The sequence below is a fragment of the Phaethon aethereus genome (assembly GCF_964289735.1).
Source record: "Phaethon aethereus genome assembly, chromosome: 11".
NCBI lineage: Eukaryota > Metazoa > Chordata > Aves > Phaethontiformes > Phaethontidae > Phaethon > Phaethon aethereus.
In genome coordinates, this window is record NC_138587.1 from 13,309,422 (window position 1) to 13,327,068 (window position 17,647).

The 17,647-nt window shown below is 49.7% G+C and overlaps 1 protein-coding gene across 1 annotated transcript in view; it reads left to right on the forward strand.

The window, feature by feature from the left end:
• PODXL2 (podocalyxin like 2) overlaps positions 1–17,429 on the forward strand; it is a gene marked incomplete at its 5' end in the record, with an annotated part of 30,587 nt that extends 13,158 nt beyond the window's left edge. Inside the window, 6 exons of the mRNA XM_082004410.1 lie at positions 8,199–9,088; positions 10,137–10,211; positions 13,198–13,354; positions 14,955–15,016; positions 16,676–16,855; positions 17,204–17,429. Of these exons, the coding sequence (XP_081860536.1) occupies positions 8,199–9,088; positions 10,137–10,211; positions 13,198–13,354; positions 14,955–15,016; positions 16,676–16,855; positions 17,204–17,413 (1,574 nt within the window). The 3' untranslated portion in view covers positions 17,414–17,429. The remainder of the gene's footprint in view (positions 1–8,198; positions 9,089–10,136; positions 10,212–13,197; positions 13,355–14,954; positions 15,017–16,675; positions 16,856–17,203) is intronic.
• Between the last annotated feature and the right edge of the window lie 218 nt (positions 17,430–17,647).

Below are 17,647 nucleotides of genomic sequence, written 5' to 3' on the forward strand. Positions count from 1 at the left end.
TTTTGCTGATTTATACTAAGGAACAGTAAATCTATATTGACATCAGCGAGCACCAGCCTGTGGAAGGACCCTGAGATTTGTCTCATTCTGTCTGAGTGTAGAAGTGCACGTTTGTATGTGTGCTAACCCGCACACAGCCACTACCCAGTGGAGCTGCATCTGGAAGAGATGGACTAGGTCTGGTGGGAATGTGGATGCCATATTCTTACGAAAAGAAGCAGTGTGTGGCTCGTACTTCAGCTGAGAGGCAAGTCAGTGGGGCTGTGAACCTGTTATTCTGCATCCCTCTGCCTTCAGGCTTCAGGGAACCCAGAAGCTTCTCAGGTTGTACTTTAGGTTTGGCTGCTTTCTTTCACCTTTGGTATCAAACTGGCCTGAGCCATGGATTGACCCTGAAGGCAGAGTGGACCTGCAGGGACTTGCATCTGGCCTGTCTTATCCTCCTTTCCCTTCTTCCCACCTTCCCCATCTTGTTCTGCCTGGAGGCTTTCAATCCCCCATTTTTCCTACTGTCACACTGGATTTCCTGGGCAACAGATGCAACATCTCTTCTAGCTCTAGGGCTAGAAGATGGGAGTCATTAGGGCTGCAGGTCCTTTTGAGTCCCTTATTTTTAATGAAAGAGTTAGACGGTGGAATATCCAACCAGGAGTGCTCCCTGGTTTGCACCTCTTAGTGTTCTCCTTTGGCTCAGTCAGAACACAGTGCTCCATGTGTTCCCTTTTGTGAAGGCTCTAGGTTGAGGCAGCCTAATCATTAATTGCTGGGAGTATGGGCTCCTGAAAACTGATGCAAGACTTGTGAATGTCTGGTAGATGAAAGCACTTAGCCCCTCACCTCACTTGCCCAACAGCTGAGCCTCCAAGGACTGGAGTGCATTATCACATCTTCTGGGGTGATGCTGGGTTGGCATGCAGCTCACTTTGTTACAGCCAGGGTCTGCTCTTTCAGCTCCAAGGTTGTGCCTTTGAAGACCAAGGCATGACTGTGCTGGGAGCTATCAAATCTAGTCTTATAGGTTGTTGATTCACTAGGATGGCATGTGGCACTTTGGGGGGGGGGGGGGGCAGGAATTGTAATCTTTTAATTATTCATAGTAATTAGCAGAAGGGATTCCCGGGAGAGCTAAGATGAGGGATAGCAGGACAGACAAGTTAGAAGGACTGTATTCAAAGAAAAATAAGTTTTCTGACCATCTAATAGGATAAAATATCTTCTATCCCCAACTCTTCTCTGATAGTGAGATTCACTTCCTTCTGTGATGAATTACTTGCTTCTGGCCAGGGAGATCACAGTATCTCTCAGCCTTACTGAAATCTGCTGCCTCTTCATCCAGACCGACAGCAAATCTGCAGTTCTTAATACCATCTTCAAACCAGGCATTAATGAAATGAAGCACCTGGTAAAGACTCTCTACGTAAGAAGCTTAGCGCTGAGCAGCCCCCTGCCTGAGCTCAGCTCCCGGGATGCCTCTTGTTTACGCCCTGGTTCAGTGGACACTGACACGTTAGGTGATCTATCTTGGGACAGGCCATCTCGACCAAGAGATTGCTGGCAGAGGCTGACCTGTGACAAGGAGGGTTACTCTTGTGTGCAGCGTTATTCTGGTGCAGCTATCCCTGACCGGCTGTGTTTGGGTGAGGGTGGCTTATTCTAGCCTTACTGCAGTTCATACACTGAGCAGGAAAAATGCATGGGGCTATTTGGCAACAGCTGTAGCACTTGGTGCCCAGCCTCTACCTGAAGCAAATTCCAAGCATAATGAGACTTTGCTACCCTGGGTCTCTCTTTTAACTATGATCTCTTTTGTGTGTGTGGACGTGTCTTGGAGTCACGGACAGTAACTTCACCTAGCTCTTCTGGAAGATTAGGGTATTAGCCACAACTGTCTCAATTCCAGCACCAGTAATTGCATTTTGCCTCTTTGAAATCCCCCTGCAGTTTTAATCAGATGGAGTATGTCTTTTTGCAGTAAGCCTCACTGCTCTATACTGTAAAATGGTGAGCAGGTACTCCCTCAGACCTGGCTGCGTTTTAAGCAGCGAGTAGCGTGCACCTTGCACTTCCCAAAGTTGGCAGGTGCTTTAGTATGAATGATGCTATCAGGCTGTGTTGTGGTGGTGGGAGCCCAGGAATCAGAGTCACACACAGAATCGTTAAGGTTGGAAAAGACCTTCAAGATCATCAAGTCCAACCATCAACCCAACACCACCATGACTACTAAGCCATGTCCTAAAGTGCCACGTCTACATGTTTTTTGAACACTTCCAGTGATGGTGGCTCCGCCACCTCCCGGGGCAGCCTGTTCCAATGCTTGACCACTCTCTCCATAAAGAAATTTTTCCTAATATCTAGTCTAAACCTCCCCTGGTGCAACTTGAGGCCATTTCCTCTTATCCCATCGCTAGTTACTTAGGAAAAGAGACCAACACCCACCTCGCCACAACCCCCTTTCAGGTAGTTGTAGAGAGCGATAAGGTCTTCCCTCAGCCTCCTCTTCTCCAGACTAAACAACCCCAGTTCCCTCAGCTGCTCCTCATAAGGCTTGTTCTCCAGACCCCTCACCAGCTTACTTGCCCTTCTCTAGACACTACTTCTTGTAGTGAAGGGCCCAAAACTGAACAAGATGTTTGAAGTGCAGCTTCACCAGTGCCGAGTACAGGGGCACGATCACGTCCCTACTCCTGCTGGCCACACTATTTCTGATACAGGCCAGGATGCTGTTGTCTTTATTGCAGTGCCTTCTAGTTATCAGTAATTCAATCACTGGTTAACATGATCTTCCAGTTTAATCCAATAAAGACCTTATGGTCAGGTTATGTGTACTAAAAACAATGAGGGTCACCCTTTTTCTGAGCTGTCACAGTTGCTTTGAACAGCTAATAGTGGCAAATACAGTGTAGGGAACCTGGTAGCGCAGTAACTGAGGCCAGCTCTTCTGAATGAAGGAGAAGCAGAAATGTAATGAATTAAATGTCTGGCTGGGGAATTGTGCTTTGGCACAGCACCAAGTCTTGGTCCATCTGCTGTCAGGGAAGTTTTGGTATTGATTTCAGAGGAAGCAGGATGTTGCCTAAATGGCAGCTCTTGCAGAGGTTTGGAGCTCATGTTCATCTCTCCCAGGGCAAATCATCTCCTCAGGCGAAGGAAATGAATCTGTGCTACGCAGACCTAGGTCTGCTGGAAGATGCAAAAAGCAGGACTTGGAGTGGCAAGAGGGCTGTGCAAGATGGTTTTATTAGAAAATAGTGCCTGAGGGTCTTTGCAAGAGAGCTTGGAAGGGAAAAGCTGGGCTGAGAGGAGTTGGGGGAGGTGGAGACAGCTGGGTGCTGCAATGTGAGTAATACAGCTACTGATGGAAAGCGTTGAGGATGTGATGGCAAAGAGGCGAGGTGGAGGTATGGAATTCCATATCAGTGAACCAGACTCCCAAGGGGGTGGTGTGACTGAGAAGCTCTGGGAGACTACATGATGTGGCTGCTCACTACGCTCATCTGGTCCATCCCTGCTAGACTGTTTGGCCAGAGATGGTGGAACAGTTTTGTGGCTCCAGTGTGCAGTTCTTCCGAGCTATCCCTCTCTGTGATCAGGCTTGCTCCATTGTGGCTTGGCTGCTCTTGTTTGTGCCTGGAAGGGGTATGTGGCACATGCTACTTCTGTGTGTGGCCACAAGTTCCACTTGTGCTCCAACCTACTGCTGATCTTAGTGGGAGACTTACAGAGCAGACCCTGGCAGGGAAAGAGCTGGTGGTGTGTGCAGTTACTACTTCCTCCCTTCTCAGGCACCCTTCTCTTTGGCAGTGCTCTGCTTTCTTGCTGAAATTAGATGAGCTGATAGAGAAGCCTGATGAATGTGGCATTGCAGCCAGCTCCATAATACCTGTCTCCTTTAACAGAAGACCCTGCCCCACTTCTGCAGCAGGAGCACAGCTCGCCTGAGTCTGTCTGACCTCTCTGTTCCATGGTTGCTGTTTCTCAACAAAAGCTGGTGGGGATGGGAGTGGACAGCACTGGCATAGGTAGGTGGTAAGGTCTGCGGGGGCACTTCCATGTGCCCAGGGCATGGGAACCAGGTGTAGAGGGTCTGCTGAAGGTAGAGGACAACCAGGTGGGCCAGTGTGTTGTAGGGTCTAGAAGACCACTTGCTGAAGGAGAGCTGCTATAGCAGCTGAATGTTGGAAGGAGCCACTAAAAATGAGAGATGCCCTTTGAGTTCCCTTATGGCTGGGGGGAAGGGGAATAGAGGGAAATGCTGAGAAGACTCTTTGCATGGGGGAGCTCTTAACTCTGCATTGCACAGCAGAGTGACAGAAACCAGCTTGTCTGGAAGGAGCCTTGGTAAGAAGATGCTGGGACCAGCTTAGTGGCTGGGATCATACCAAGGAGTTGGACAGGGTGCAAAAGTTCCTTCAAATCATAGAAGAAGTATGTAAACTAAAAGAACTTCAAAGAGAGCCAATCTTGAGAAGTGGACAGATACCCTTGGTAGTGAAGCAATAGGAGGTATTTCCAGACAGGAACTAAGTGTCTATCTGGAAGGTCGGACTGACTTGCCATCCCTGAACCTGGAAAGTGATTGAACCCCTTTGGGAACTGGGTTGTATGGAGAGCTCCTTGTTTTAAGGAGCACAAACCAGCACAACTCTGACCAGAACACCCTGAGTTTCACTGTTCTTCATGTGAATCTGAATAACAGCCCTCGCAAGATTTGAGGGGAGTTGAGGTTATAATCAGTGGGATCTTACGAACCAGACGGGAGAAGGGTGCTCCCAGCTTACCATGCAGGATAGTGGAGAGACTAGTGGCAAGCAGGGATGCCAACTCAATTAGTAGTGAGTGCAAGGATTCCTGTGTCTACTTCTACCTTGTTGATTTGTTGGTCCAGAGAAGCCGCTCAGGTTTCAGTCTTTGGCTGCCTTGTACGACAGAGCCTGCTGGGAGAGAGTGGGATGGGTTCTCCCTGAGCTTCCGTCCCCTGGGAGAGATGGCAGAGGCGTCAGTCCCTGTGGCATCCTTAGATCTTGGTGGAAAAGCGGCATGGCTGCACCATGTGGGGCCTTCCCCCACGGGAACTAGCTAATCTGTGACAGAATACCTTAAGGAAAGGTTGAATGTGTGACTTCAAAGGAGAGCTGACAGGCCAGGAGCATTTCTAGCTCCTGGGTCATAGCTCCTCATGCTGCTTTTTCCCTGGTTTGTTTTTCTGCTGTGGCCATCTGCTAGTTCTTGCTCTCCTCCTGGTGGGAAGAGGGTCAGGGAAGAGGAGAGGTATGGAGAAGTCAAGAATAACTGAGGGTGTCTTTAGCCAAAGGAGATGGCAGATTGGTTCACTGATCCTTGAAAATAACATCTCATCCAACAGGGCCTTGTTTTAAAGGGTGAAACCCTCACTTTTCACCCACAGCATGTCAGGGCAGGCAGGGCTCCTGCTGAAGTTAGTGTTTTTGGTGAAACCCTGAGTATCCCTGCAGCAGGAGGAGCAGCAGAGCCCTGGGAGATATTCTAAACCTTCACCATCTGTCTGAAGAGGGTCCCAACCTAATGTCCTCGATCCCATGGTCTGTGGCTGTTCCTGCCATTAACCACCATCCATCTGGCAAGTCAATGACTGTGTCTGCAGACATTGGGATACGTAGCTGGTGGTAAGAGCCTTTGGGAAGACCAGTGCCAGGCAGTGGAGGGGAGATGGTTTTTGTTTGTCTGTGCTGCCACTGATTGCTCCTACCAGCCTCCTTGCCCTCTGAGGGAGCATTATAGGGTAGGCTGTTGGGTAGCAAAAATCCTCAGGGTCCTTGGGTAGAGTCTCAGTCAGGATGGATGCTCTCTATTGAAACACGGTGGCAAAGCAGGCATTGCTTCTGCCTGTGGTGGTCAGTAGGTTCACGGAATCATTAAGGTTGGAAAAGACCTTCAAGATCATCAAGTCCAACCATCAACCCAACACCGCCAAGCCCACTAAACCATTTCCTAAAGTGCTATGACTACACATTTTTTGAACGCTTCCAGTGATGGTGACTCCACCACCTTCCGGGACAGCCTGTTCCAATGCCTTGACCACTCTCTCCATAAAGAAATTTTTCCTAATGTCTAGTCTAAACCTCCCCTGGCGCAACTTGAGGCCATTTCCTCTCATCCATCGCTTGTTACTTGGGAGAAGAGACCAACACCCACCTTGCCACAACCTCCTTTCAGGTAGTTGTAGAGAGCGATAAGGTCTTCCCTCAGCCTCCTCTTCTCCAGACTAAACAACCCCAGTTCCCTCAGCCGCTCCTCATAAGACTTGTTCTCCAGACCCCTCACCAGCTTACTTGCTCTTCTCTGGACACGCTCCAGCAACTCAACGTCCTTCTTGGAGTGAGGGGCCCAAAACTGAACACAGTATTCGAGGTGTGGCCTCACCAGTGCCGAGTACAGGGGCACAATCAGTTCCCTACTCCTGCTGGCCACACTATTTCTGATACAGGCCAGGAATTCTACAGGTTGTAGAATCATAGAATCTTTGGGTTGGAAGGGGCCTTTAAAGGTCATCTAGTCCAACCCCCCTGCAGTGAGCAGGGACATCATCAACTAGATCAGGTTCCTCAGAGCCTCACCCAAACTGACCTTGCATGTTTCCAGCAATGGGGCATCTACCACCTCTCTGGGCAACCTGGGCCTGGGTTTCACCACTCTTATTGTGAAAAATTTCTTCCTTAGACTATATTTAGACTAGATATATCTAGATCTCAGTGTCCTGTTTGCAGCCAGAACTGGGAGACATCACAACCCTGAAGGTCAGCAGCTGGATCATGCTCAGCTTTGGGCAGCGTCTGGAGGGAGCTGCTGACAGCATGAAGGGAATGAGCTGTGCGTTAGGGAAGCCACTTACCAGCTGAACAGGATCATCTTTGCACCTCCTGCTTGGAGTGGAGGAAGCAGCATGATTCTCTACTTGGGAGGGATGGGAAGGAACATGCAGGAGCAGCATGGGCAGTACTGGTTGCCAGGGAATATCCAAGGCAATGGATGTGTTTGCTGACATGGCCCTCCCTGCCTGGGAAATCACACCCGCTCCAGCAGCAGCAAGTGATGGATTGGATTGAAGTCAGGGATGCATGGAGACTTCTCATGCCGATCTCTTCTGAGGCATCCAGACGGCTGCTGCCCACTGTGCTCAGTGGAGCATCTGTTTTGGCAGGCAGGAGAGGAGATGGGGGCCTTGGGGATTTCAGACAGTCACTTAGTTAATAACTATAACCATAGATGGGGCAGGGCGCTCATTTCTGGCTGCAGAGAGATTGTTTTCCTTCCCTTTCTCAGTCAGAATATATGCTGTGCTCGTCTTGGGGAGAAAGGGAGTTAATTGGGATTCAAACTCTTGAAATGGACCTCCTCGGGTACAGCCGATTTCTCAAGAAAGACGAAGCTTGATTTATGCCTGATGGATTTATGCCTGTCACTCTGACCTTAATGTGTCTGATCTTACAGATACTGTCCTTCTCCTGGCATCCTAGCTCCTTGCTGGGCTTCCAGAATAAACCACTGCCTGCTCTGACCTTATATTTGTGAGGTGCATCTTCTCCTTCAGCATCTACATTTGTCTAGCAACATCACATACATTCATGGTCAGAGCCACAGAACAACCAGGGGCTGAGGTTGGAGGCAGGGGAGCTCGATTCAGCTTCTGTTTCCCTGCAGCAAAACTGTTCCTTAATGACATGGGAGTCTCATAATGCAGATGACTGGGTGTGCCAGGGAGTAGAATTTGATTTGTTGTGCTTTTGTTTCTCCTCCCTAGTGTTTCCCATTTAGCTTGTGGCTGACCGCTGCTACCATCCCATATCTTTCTGAATCCCATGTGAAACAAATCTCTGGATCCCAGCCTGATGCGTAATACTCATAAATAATGTCACCTTAAAGATGCCAGGTGTCAAAACTGTTATTTATTATTGTCTGTGGAAATGCCTCAGGACAGAAAGGAGTGGAGAGAATGAACATGTGAATTATCCCTAGGGAAAGTGGATTCACTGGGATGGGACAGGGAGCTGGCTGCACTTGTCAGAGGAGATTGCTCTTTTTGGTAGCAGGCTACCTGCTCTTAGAGCGTCTCTCTGATTTGATGCCATCTGTGCTAGACACATATAATGGTCCAACTGTCTGCCTTTCAGAGTTCATGGTTACTTGGGATGTGACATGAAGTCTTTTGCATCTCTTTTTAGATTACAGCTTTCCTGCTGCATCTCAGAAGGGCCTGCTGAAAGGGAATGGGACACAGGTGAAAGACAACTGGGAAACAGGCACCGTCCAGCCGCTGGCAGAATTTGCTGAGCCTGACTTGCACACACCTTTCTCCAGCACTCTGGAGGAAGAGGAGGGACTGCTCCCTATAGACCACTCAAGAGGAGGAGTGGAGAGCCTCCAGATATCCGGGCCAGAGGTTACCTCTTCTGAGCCAGTGGGCCGAGAGGACTCCTCCCTTCTGTTTTCCACAGCCTCTGCCAGACCAGGTATTGTGAGCGAGGCAGCCATAGGAGGGCCAGAAGAGGACTCTGTTCCTCCAGGCTTAGACCTTGGGAGCAGCATGGGACCAGGTCTTCTGCCTGTGTCCTCTGTTTTTTCTACTACTGTTGCTGCAAGGTCTCTCAGTGTTTCGGAAGAGCCCTTTGAGGTGACAGCTGGGGACACATGGGCTGTTGGGGGAGCAGATTTGGAGCTGACTCTGACTACCACAAGAGCAGAGCTTGCGGAGACGACAGCAGAGGCTGGTGGGGAAGAGCATTCGGCCAGAGAGGAGGTGTCAGAGACCACAGTGGGGTGGGAGATGCTGGAGCCCACGGTGCTAACTGAAATGGAGCAGACAGTGGAAGTGCCTCTGGGGACACCTTCTCCTGACGGCAGCTCCCCAGGCACCCAGACTCTTTCTGGGAGTGAGCATCACCCCGCTTCTGCATCTGCGTGGGACAGGGCTGATGAGCCTGCGCTGGATCCCATTTGGAATGACACCGAGTTAGCCACTGAGACTGTGGCAGCAGAGAGGAGCTTGTCACCGCAGGCTGGGGATGCCCACATGGCCATGCTGCCAACAGAGCTGCCCTGGGACTCAGCACAGGTAGCAGTGGGAGCTGGGAGTGGGTGGGAGGTTGTGGTAGAGATATTTGGGTTCTTCTCTCTTGTGGGGTGTTTAACCCCTTAACCTTACCCACATCCCTACATCTGACTCGTGGAGGTAGCTTTTTCTGTTCACCCAGTCAAAACTGAATTTTGAGGAGAGTTTTTCAAAGCACTTCTTAAGGATATCCATCATCCTTGGTGAAAACCCTGCCCCCTTACATCTTCCCCAGCAAACGCTGCACAAAATCATGCTTCTAATAAACACCCCCCATCTGGGGCATGCACAGCAGCAAAAGCTCCTTGTTTCCTCAGCCTGCATTATTGGAAGTGTCAGGACAAAAATGGCCCCAGGGATTTCTGGAAAAGGAGTGAGAAGAAGGTGCTATTTTTGCTGCTGCTGCCTGCAGGGACCAGATGCAGAGCAGGTGGAGCAGGGTACAGCAATATGTGAGGATGTTGGTCTAGGAGAGCCTGTGGGGGAGGAGGTGTGCAGTGAACTGCAGTTCCTAAGTCCAGCAAACTGCCAGCTGGTTAAGGGAAGATGAGTAGCAGGAGCTGACTGGTGAGAAAGCACCAGGGGAAGCTTTTAGTTTTGCTTTCTGCCCCATGGTACTGAGGAGCCTGAGCAAGTGACTTAGTCCCTCTCTGTGTCCGATCCTGCCTGCAAAGTGCTGCCATGTCTCACGAGTTTAAGGACCACAGAGGCTCCTGGTTAGGTTTTGTGTTAAGTGCTGATCACATACAGAATAAGGCTGCAGGCTGGAGAGCTTTCCACCGAGTACCTGAGTCCTCCTGGAGTCTAGATAGAGGTGGAAGGTAAGCTGGGCTGTGGCAAGTTGGCACAGTAACCTTGTCCCTGCCCCATGCGCTAGCACTGAAATGGTGATGCCTCCTTAGACAGAGTTAGAGGACAGTTACGTTCTTTGAGAAGCACTTCTTGGGGGTATGTCACAGCCCCTTGCTCCTGTCCTTTGTATACCCTGTGCTTTCAGCAGGAGAGATGCATTCCCTACCCTAACCCATCTGTCTTCGTCTTTTCTCTCCAGGTGATCTGCAAAGACTGGAGCAACCTTGCGGGGAAAAACTACATCATCCTGAATATGTCGGATAACATTGACTGTGTAAGTCCAAAGAGATTTGATGGCATGGGGGAATAGTGCTTAGAGAAGTGGAGGCAGGCACAGCTCTAGCTGTCTGCTTTCACTACAAAACATTTTAAAAGCGCTCTCAACTTACCTACAGAGGCTGTGGAGAGAAGGGGAGGATGACAGAAATATTCCTATTCTCCAAAAGGGAAAAGAGTGGGTGGAGAGAGATTTTACTCAGTCTAGCACATGTCAGTCCTATATTGGATTTTGACTAACTTCTCGCTGCAAGTCTGTGCCAGTCAGTACCTGGATTGTCATGAGACATGAGAGCTTTTAACGTTGCACCTCTTACTGGTAGGAAACATGGCAGGATTGAAGTGTGATTCTGCTTCCCTCTCTTCCTTTTCCTTCCCCTCCTTCCAGGATATAGTAACATTCCTCTGATGGCTCAGAGGAATAGGGACTCGCCATTTGCAGTGTGAATGGTTCAGTGTCAAGCAGCTGTCACTAAATCTTCCTTAAGTGCCTCTACTCCCCACCCTGTTATCTTGTGTGTTAACCAGCTACGCTCTGCTAATCCAATGCCTGTCCATCCATCCTCATAAAGCTGCAGTTAATTCATGAGCCCAGAACCCCCTGTGGATCCCTGGTAAAAGGGCTCGTTCACTTCTGCTGGGCCTTTTATCACGCACTTTAAAACCAGTTGTGAAAGGCCTGGGGTCAAGGTGCCTTTCATAATTCTAAGAAATGATTATGAGCCTGACAGCCCAAGACCAAAATGTTTCATTAGGGAACTGTGTTCTGGCCTCATCTGTCTGCACTCCCACTTTCTGCGGCTCTTGCTCTGGGCAGAGCTGGCTGGTTTTGTTACTGCAGGCTGGCTCTGTGGCACTGACCTGTTGCTACTACTGGTGAGTTGTTGGTTTGGGGTTTTTTTTGTGGTTTTGTTCTATTTTTTTTAAGGTGAACTTTTTGGGCACTGGGAAAACAGGGGAATTCCTATGTGCAGTAAAGCATGCTGACTGCTTTCAGGGTAGATGAAAAGTCAGTCTCCTTCCTCCTGATTTAGGCAAGCCAGTTTGCTCTTTGGAGGGTTTTAAGTAGCTGTGTACAGTTCACAATTGCAACTCAGAAAATTAGTTCTTGAAAACCAGAGTCCTGCTGCCCTGTTTCCTCCATGTCCTAGTCCCCATTGCTCTTTCTCCCACCTCTGTGGAGTGTAAATGATGGTTAATTTTGTAATATGTAGTGGCTTCCTTCTTGTGGTCACTTGCACTTGTGTTGTTTAAACTACTGGAAGGGCGAGAACTGAAAAGCAGATGTGCAGATGTCTCTTGACCAAATTGTGTCTACTGTTGAATCCTCAGTTCTGCCTTGCTGAGAGAAGACGGTGCCCTGGGATAAGCAGGACTGAACTGTTTTTCTACTTGATTTCATGTTTCAAAACATATTTCCCAGCAAATGATTTTTGCTGTCCTCCCCCTTATTCAAAGGGACACGTGTCAACATACATATTTAACATGAACATCGCTTCATTCCCTGTCTCCTGTTACCACTTTGCATGGCTGAAACTGGAATCAAGCTCTTCTCCTTCCCGCTGATGTTGATGCAGTTTGTTTCCTGCCCATGGTAATTTGCTCAGTTTGGGCAACTCACCTACCCACTGCCTGGCCCTTTTGTTTTCTGTTTTTTGTTTTTTGTTTTTTTTTTTTAATCTGAGTCCTGTGGTATTTGGATTGCCAGTGTTGTGAGGGAGAACCTGCATTGCAAGTGCTGTAGTTTAAATTAGTGTGAATGGGGATTTCTAATGTATTTCCTATGTTTTGATGCCCTGGTGTGACGCAGTACGAGTCCCACTGAAAAGGTGAGGGACAAGGAGGATGCTTAGGCCCTTCCAGAGGGTTGTACCTTGGGCTTTAATGTTCTTCATAGTGCCAGGCTTTTACCTGCTGCAGGGATGTCTGTATTGTTGGGTTAAGCTGGCAGCCCGTTTATCTTCCCATTGGCTCTGGGCAAGCAAGTCACTTCAGTCTCTCTCTGGGCACATCTCCCACTCAATATACCTGGGAATTTTGCCCCAGTGAGGACTGCAGGATCTGTCCCAACAGCAGTACCTGGCTGTGCCTCGGGAGGTGACGTCCACCTCAGCGCATGTATGTTCAGGCTCGGTCACAGCTCCCTTTTTTCCACCACGGAGAATTTATCAGTGCTCTGCAACCTCTGCTTTCCCCATCACTGGAAACATCTCACCTCTGTCCTCCTCCTGCTCTTGGGCTCAGCTGCTCCCCCTTACTCCGCATCCCCCAAAGCAGAGCTGCAGGCTGGCAGCGGGGCCGGGAGCTGGAGCCGCAGCTGAGCAGCATGGCGCTGCATCCTCACGCTGCTGCTCCTGCCTCCCCGAGCCGAAACCCCTAATGTGATGAGATGTGGCACTGGCAGGCCCTGGCGATTCAGGCCCCAGTCATCGGTGTCTTTTCCAATTAGGCCGTTTTCGGCACGGGCCTGTGCCTGCCCTGGGAGCTTTGAATTGCCATGGCAACAAGAGCTCTCCATTTTATTAATCATCTGTGTGGCCTTCAGGTTGGCATGGCAACCAGAGATAAGAATAGAAACACAGGAGTGAGAAAGCAGCAAAGGAGCTCTCCGAGGGATAGCTGGAGCATGTCGGGCTGAGCGGCACCCGCTGACCTGGCTGCAGGGAAGAGCCTGGCTGCTTCCTTCTCCCTTACACGATAATGTCGCTTCGGGATCCCGCTGTGCTGGGGCAGCTGGGCTTGGCACGGTATGGGGCGTATGGCGGCCGCAGGACCTGAGGAGGAGGGTTGGTGTGTCAGGAGATGTACGTAGGTCCAGTCTGGGGCACTGGGTGTGTGCAGGGGAGCGTTGCACCAGGTTTAGCATCTCTGGCTCTTGGGCATGTCTGGTTCAGGGCTCGCAGCTGTGCAGCCGTGCCAGTCTTGCAGTGCTACATCTACCCTGTTTCCTCCATGCACTCACTGAGGTCCCTTTCCCGTGGCAGGAGGAGTTTCGGCTGGAGAGGGGTCCCCAACTGTTGGCACTGGTGGAGGATGCCTTCTCCAGACAGGCAGATGGACTGCAGGACCGCTGGCTGATCTCTCTGAGCAAACCCAATGAGAATGACAAGCACTTGCTAATGACACTGGCAGGGGAACAGGGTAAGTGCTGGGAGAAGGAGCCTTCCTGTGATGGGGGGATGTATTTAAGGGATTCCCAAATGGAGGCACTCAGCCATGTTGGAAGGAGCTTTTGCTCTCCAGTCCATTTCAGTCCCACCAGTTCCCAGTGTTAACTGGACTTGAGGGATGGAGTGGGACTGAAGGCATAAGACTCTCTTTCTTCACACCTGCCTTCTGGCTTGTCCCTCAGTCTTCTGCACTTTGCCTCCTGCTTTGTTCCCTCCCTGGATTGCCTTTACTCGAGCATCCATCAGCTTTTTCCCAGTGCTTTTATATTCTCCTCCATGGGCAGGCCACTGCAATGGCAGGACATGACAGCCTGCTCTTAGTTCACTTCTTAACAATTCTTAAGTCTTGTCTGAACTGGGCCAGTCCTGACTGCACCTCCTCTGTGTCCCCAAAGAAATAAAAGCTGACAGTGAAAGATGGGCTGGGCTGGAACATTTTACCATCTCTTTAATCCCCTTCTGGTAGGACGGTGCTTTTCCTATACTGCTTCTGCTGCCTGCTTAGTGTCTAATGTTGACATTATGGCCTATATGAAAAAACGCCAACACTATTCTAGAATGCCCCACAGTGATAGGAAAATGGAGCTAACATTTAAGTGGTATTTCCTGTATCGATGCCATAAATCATTGCATCTCTCCCAGGCACTTGGGCTGGACCATGTGCCAATGAAAAGGCTTTGGTGAGCATTTGGTCTTCTAAACTAAAACCTTTGTGCCGTCATGAGAGGGGACATCCTGGAAAAGAAAACAGGTCTGAACTTCAGCAGTACAGCCAGGCTGGGAGGTATCCCTGAGTTTAGAAACCTCAGGGATAGGTTAACTGAAGGATAACTGAAGTATTTCCTGCTCTGAAGAATCATGCTTGTGTGCAGTTCCTCTTTTTACTGCTGTGCAAGTGAAAGGAGAAATGGGCTTCAGCCTCTAAACCCTCCCTGACTGCTCCTGCTCCCCTGGCTGGGAGAGCACCCTGGGAGCTGTTAGGAGCGGTCCCAGGAGGAGGTGGCTCAGTGTGGACTGGGGCCTCCCTGGCTGAAGCTGTCTGCTGCTGGGAGCGGAGCTGTTACAGCACACCTTCTGCGGCCTCTGCTGTTGTGCCAGGCTCACCACCTTGCCAGGATGCTCTGCAGAGCAAAACACACTTGCTAAAGGTTGTGAGTGGTGAGCATGGAGCTCTGTGGGAGCATCTTGAGTGCTGCAGCTCAGGATCAAGTTGCTCGGGGCAGGGACACTGGATCGGGCAGCATAGGCACCTGCCTCCATGACTTTTTGTGTGGTGCTGCTGCTCACTCCCAGAGCAAGCACAGATCCTGAGAGCTTCTCTGGCTGTGGCAAGGGTACCTAGGTGCCTCTGGTATCAGTTCATGCCTGGATTTTTTTACCTCTTTAAAGAATATTGGGAGGTACCCTTGGCTGTGATCCTTGCATTCTTTCAGCCTCCTAACATAAAGTACCAATGAACAAAAACATGTATTCCCCTGCCTCCATCCTGCTAGGTATTTCAGACTGAGTACATTTCACTGAGCTAACCTGAGCTGAGAGCAGTACTGATCTCTTCCTCTCTGTCTTTACAGGCGTCATCCCTACAAAAGACGTTCTCATGGCACTGGGAGACATTAAAAGGAGCTTAGCTGAGGTAAGAGCCTGTCTGCCTGCATATATTTGTTAAGACTAGCTATAAAATTAAAATAAGCGACTTGAAAACTGGGAGCATATCTCAGTCTAACTGAGTGCTGAACTCACAGCAGGCAAACAGATGAGTCAAACACTTGGCAAATTCCCTTCTCCCCTCTCTGGTAGTTGCCAGGCCATCAAATGTCTGCTCCCATTAAGAGAGTAACTGTGGGTTATTCCCTCCCTGCTTTTTTGGCTTGGTTGTGAAGCTGTTTTTCACACGTTCGTTTTGTTGGGATACTGGGTCTCATCCCCGGATTTGGCCCTGCTCACCCCCCAGCTGATTTACATACATTGGCGGCTCTCAGTAGCTCAGGCTTTGCTGAAGGAGGTAGGAGAAGGTGCCTGTGCTAGATGGGGCACGTTCACATATCTTCTTCCTGCAATCCCAAGGTCTGCATTTTACTCCTCTAGACAACTGCCTACACAAGGGCAGGCAGAGGACGAGAGGTGATGGATGCCAGCCTCCTCTTCCAGCTTCTTCTAGCCCTCACATATTCCCTGCTAACCCTGGGCAGCTTGAAAGAGGACAGAGATGAGGACAAATTAGTTCCATGATTTCTGACTTTGCCCCTTAGGCCTACATATCCATAGGGATATGTAGGCACTGAGGGCCTGATTCTGCTCGTATTTTTTATATTGCTGGAGTAATTCTGCTGATTTTAGCAACAGAGGTGGGCCACTGTCTTGCTGGCTGTCTGCTCTCAGGTTTTTCCCTGACTTAACAAGCTGGTGCAGTTAGACAAAGCAAATTAAGTGCTCAGTGCTGTATTGATTGGCTTACACTAGCGAAAGTACGAAAAGCCATCCCTGTAGAAATTGCGTGATTGAAGTATCAACAGCTAGAACAGAACGAAGGATTCGTGTTGGTGCAAGGTTTGACTTTGCAGCTGTGAGCCTGTGTTAACATGCATCCTACCAGAGCAGCCTTGCCACATGCCTCTGACTCTCCGGCTCTGTCAATAATGAAACACTGCTCATTGCACTGACCTTGCACTAAGATTGGGAGGAGGAGGGAGGATATTCTCTTACACCAGTCATACTTACTATCGAATTGATACCTAACCTGTTTGAAATCTGCCAAGTCACTGGGACCAGCATTGGGCTTTGTTTGCAGGCAACCACAGGACGCCCATTTCTAGGGCAGCTGTTACAAAGCTTTTTGGATCAGCAGGCAGCTGTCCACTTTCAAGACCTCGGAAAGACCGCTGTGCCCTCTTAGGACCAGAGCTTTAATGGAAACCTATTTATTATGATTACATTCTGTGTCAAGCAGTCACCAAAGCCTCAGTGTCCCCTAGTTTGTCTTGGGAACTTAATCTTGGGCAGTTTTTCCCATGATAGCCTCCTTGTCTTGCACATAGGTGTGATCCTTGTGTAGGTGATCAAGATAAGATTGTGCCTACTGTCATTTGCTGACATGTCACCTTTCATGGAATATGGTGTTACATTTAGTTATGTGCCTTCTAGTCATGTAAGGTAGTGTACATCCTGACTCCCTAGCCCTGACTTTTAGTTCCTCTGCCCACAGTGGTGGTGGCAGCTGGACCCTGGAAAGTCTTAACAGGATTCTACCTGACTGCAGGCTAGGAGATTTATCATACCCCTTTCTTCCTTCCAGATTGGCATCCAGAACTACTCCACCACCACAAGCTGCCAGTCGCACCCCAACCAGACACGCAGTGATTATGGCAAGCTCTTTGTGGTACTGGTGATCATTGGCTCCATCTGTGCCATCATCATTGTATTGGGGCTCATATACAACTGCTGGCAGAGGCGCCTGCCCAAGATGAAGAACATGGTGAGCACTGGACAGCTGGAGAAGGTGGCTAGAGTCTTAGCTCTTGGGATGGAGGGGATTGGAAAGTTAAGATTTTTTTTCTTCCCCTGTCCACTTACTGGGCATAGCTGGATACACTGCTGGAGCAGCAGGGGAGTCCATTCAAGCGTAAGAGAGATGCAAACCTGCCTCGGTGTGCTCAGGACAGCTTGTTTCCACTGTGAGGGCTGGACTAGGAGTAAATTTACCTTTTCCCACTGACCCTGCAAAGTCCTCAGTGACCCTTATAGCCTGGTCCGATTGTGCTTCTCAGCAGCATTAAGACCTATCCTCCTTTGTCTCCATTTGTGTTCCTCTCGTCCTTTGCAGTCGCACGGTGAGGAGCTGCGCTTTGTTGAGAATGGCTGCCATGACAACCCCACCTTGGATGTGGCCAGTGACAGCCAGTCGGAAATGCAGGAGAAGAAGCCAAGCGTGAACGGTGGAAACACCATCAATGGCCCCGACAGCTGGGACGTCCTGATCAATAAGCAGGCGAGCGAGGATGTGGATGTGTTTGAGGAAGACACGCATCTTTAGAAAAGAAGGGAGGGAACTGCCCCCTTAAATGCACTTGTCTCTCTCCTGTCTTGACTGATGGTCCACAGGATCAGGTGGCTTCTCAGGAACTTCTTAAAGGCTTGGGACAGGTCAAGTCTTTGCACAAGTTTTCCCAATAGAAGTCCTGAGCCTGCGTCTGAGGCTTGGAGCCAGGAGGATCACTGAACAGAGGGAATCGGGACGGGTGGGTGTATAGGTCTCTGTGTGTGTATT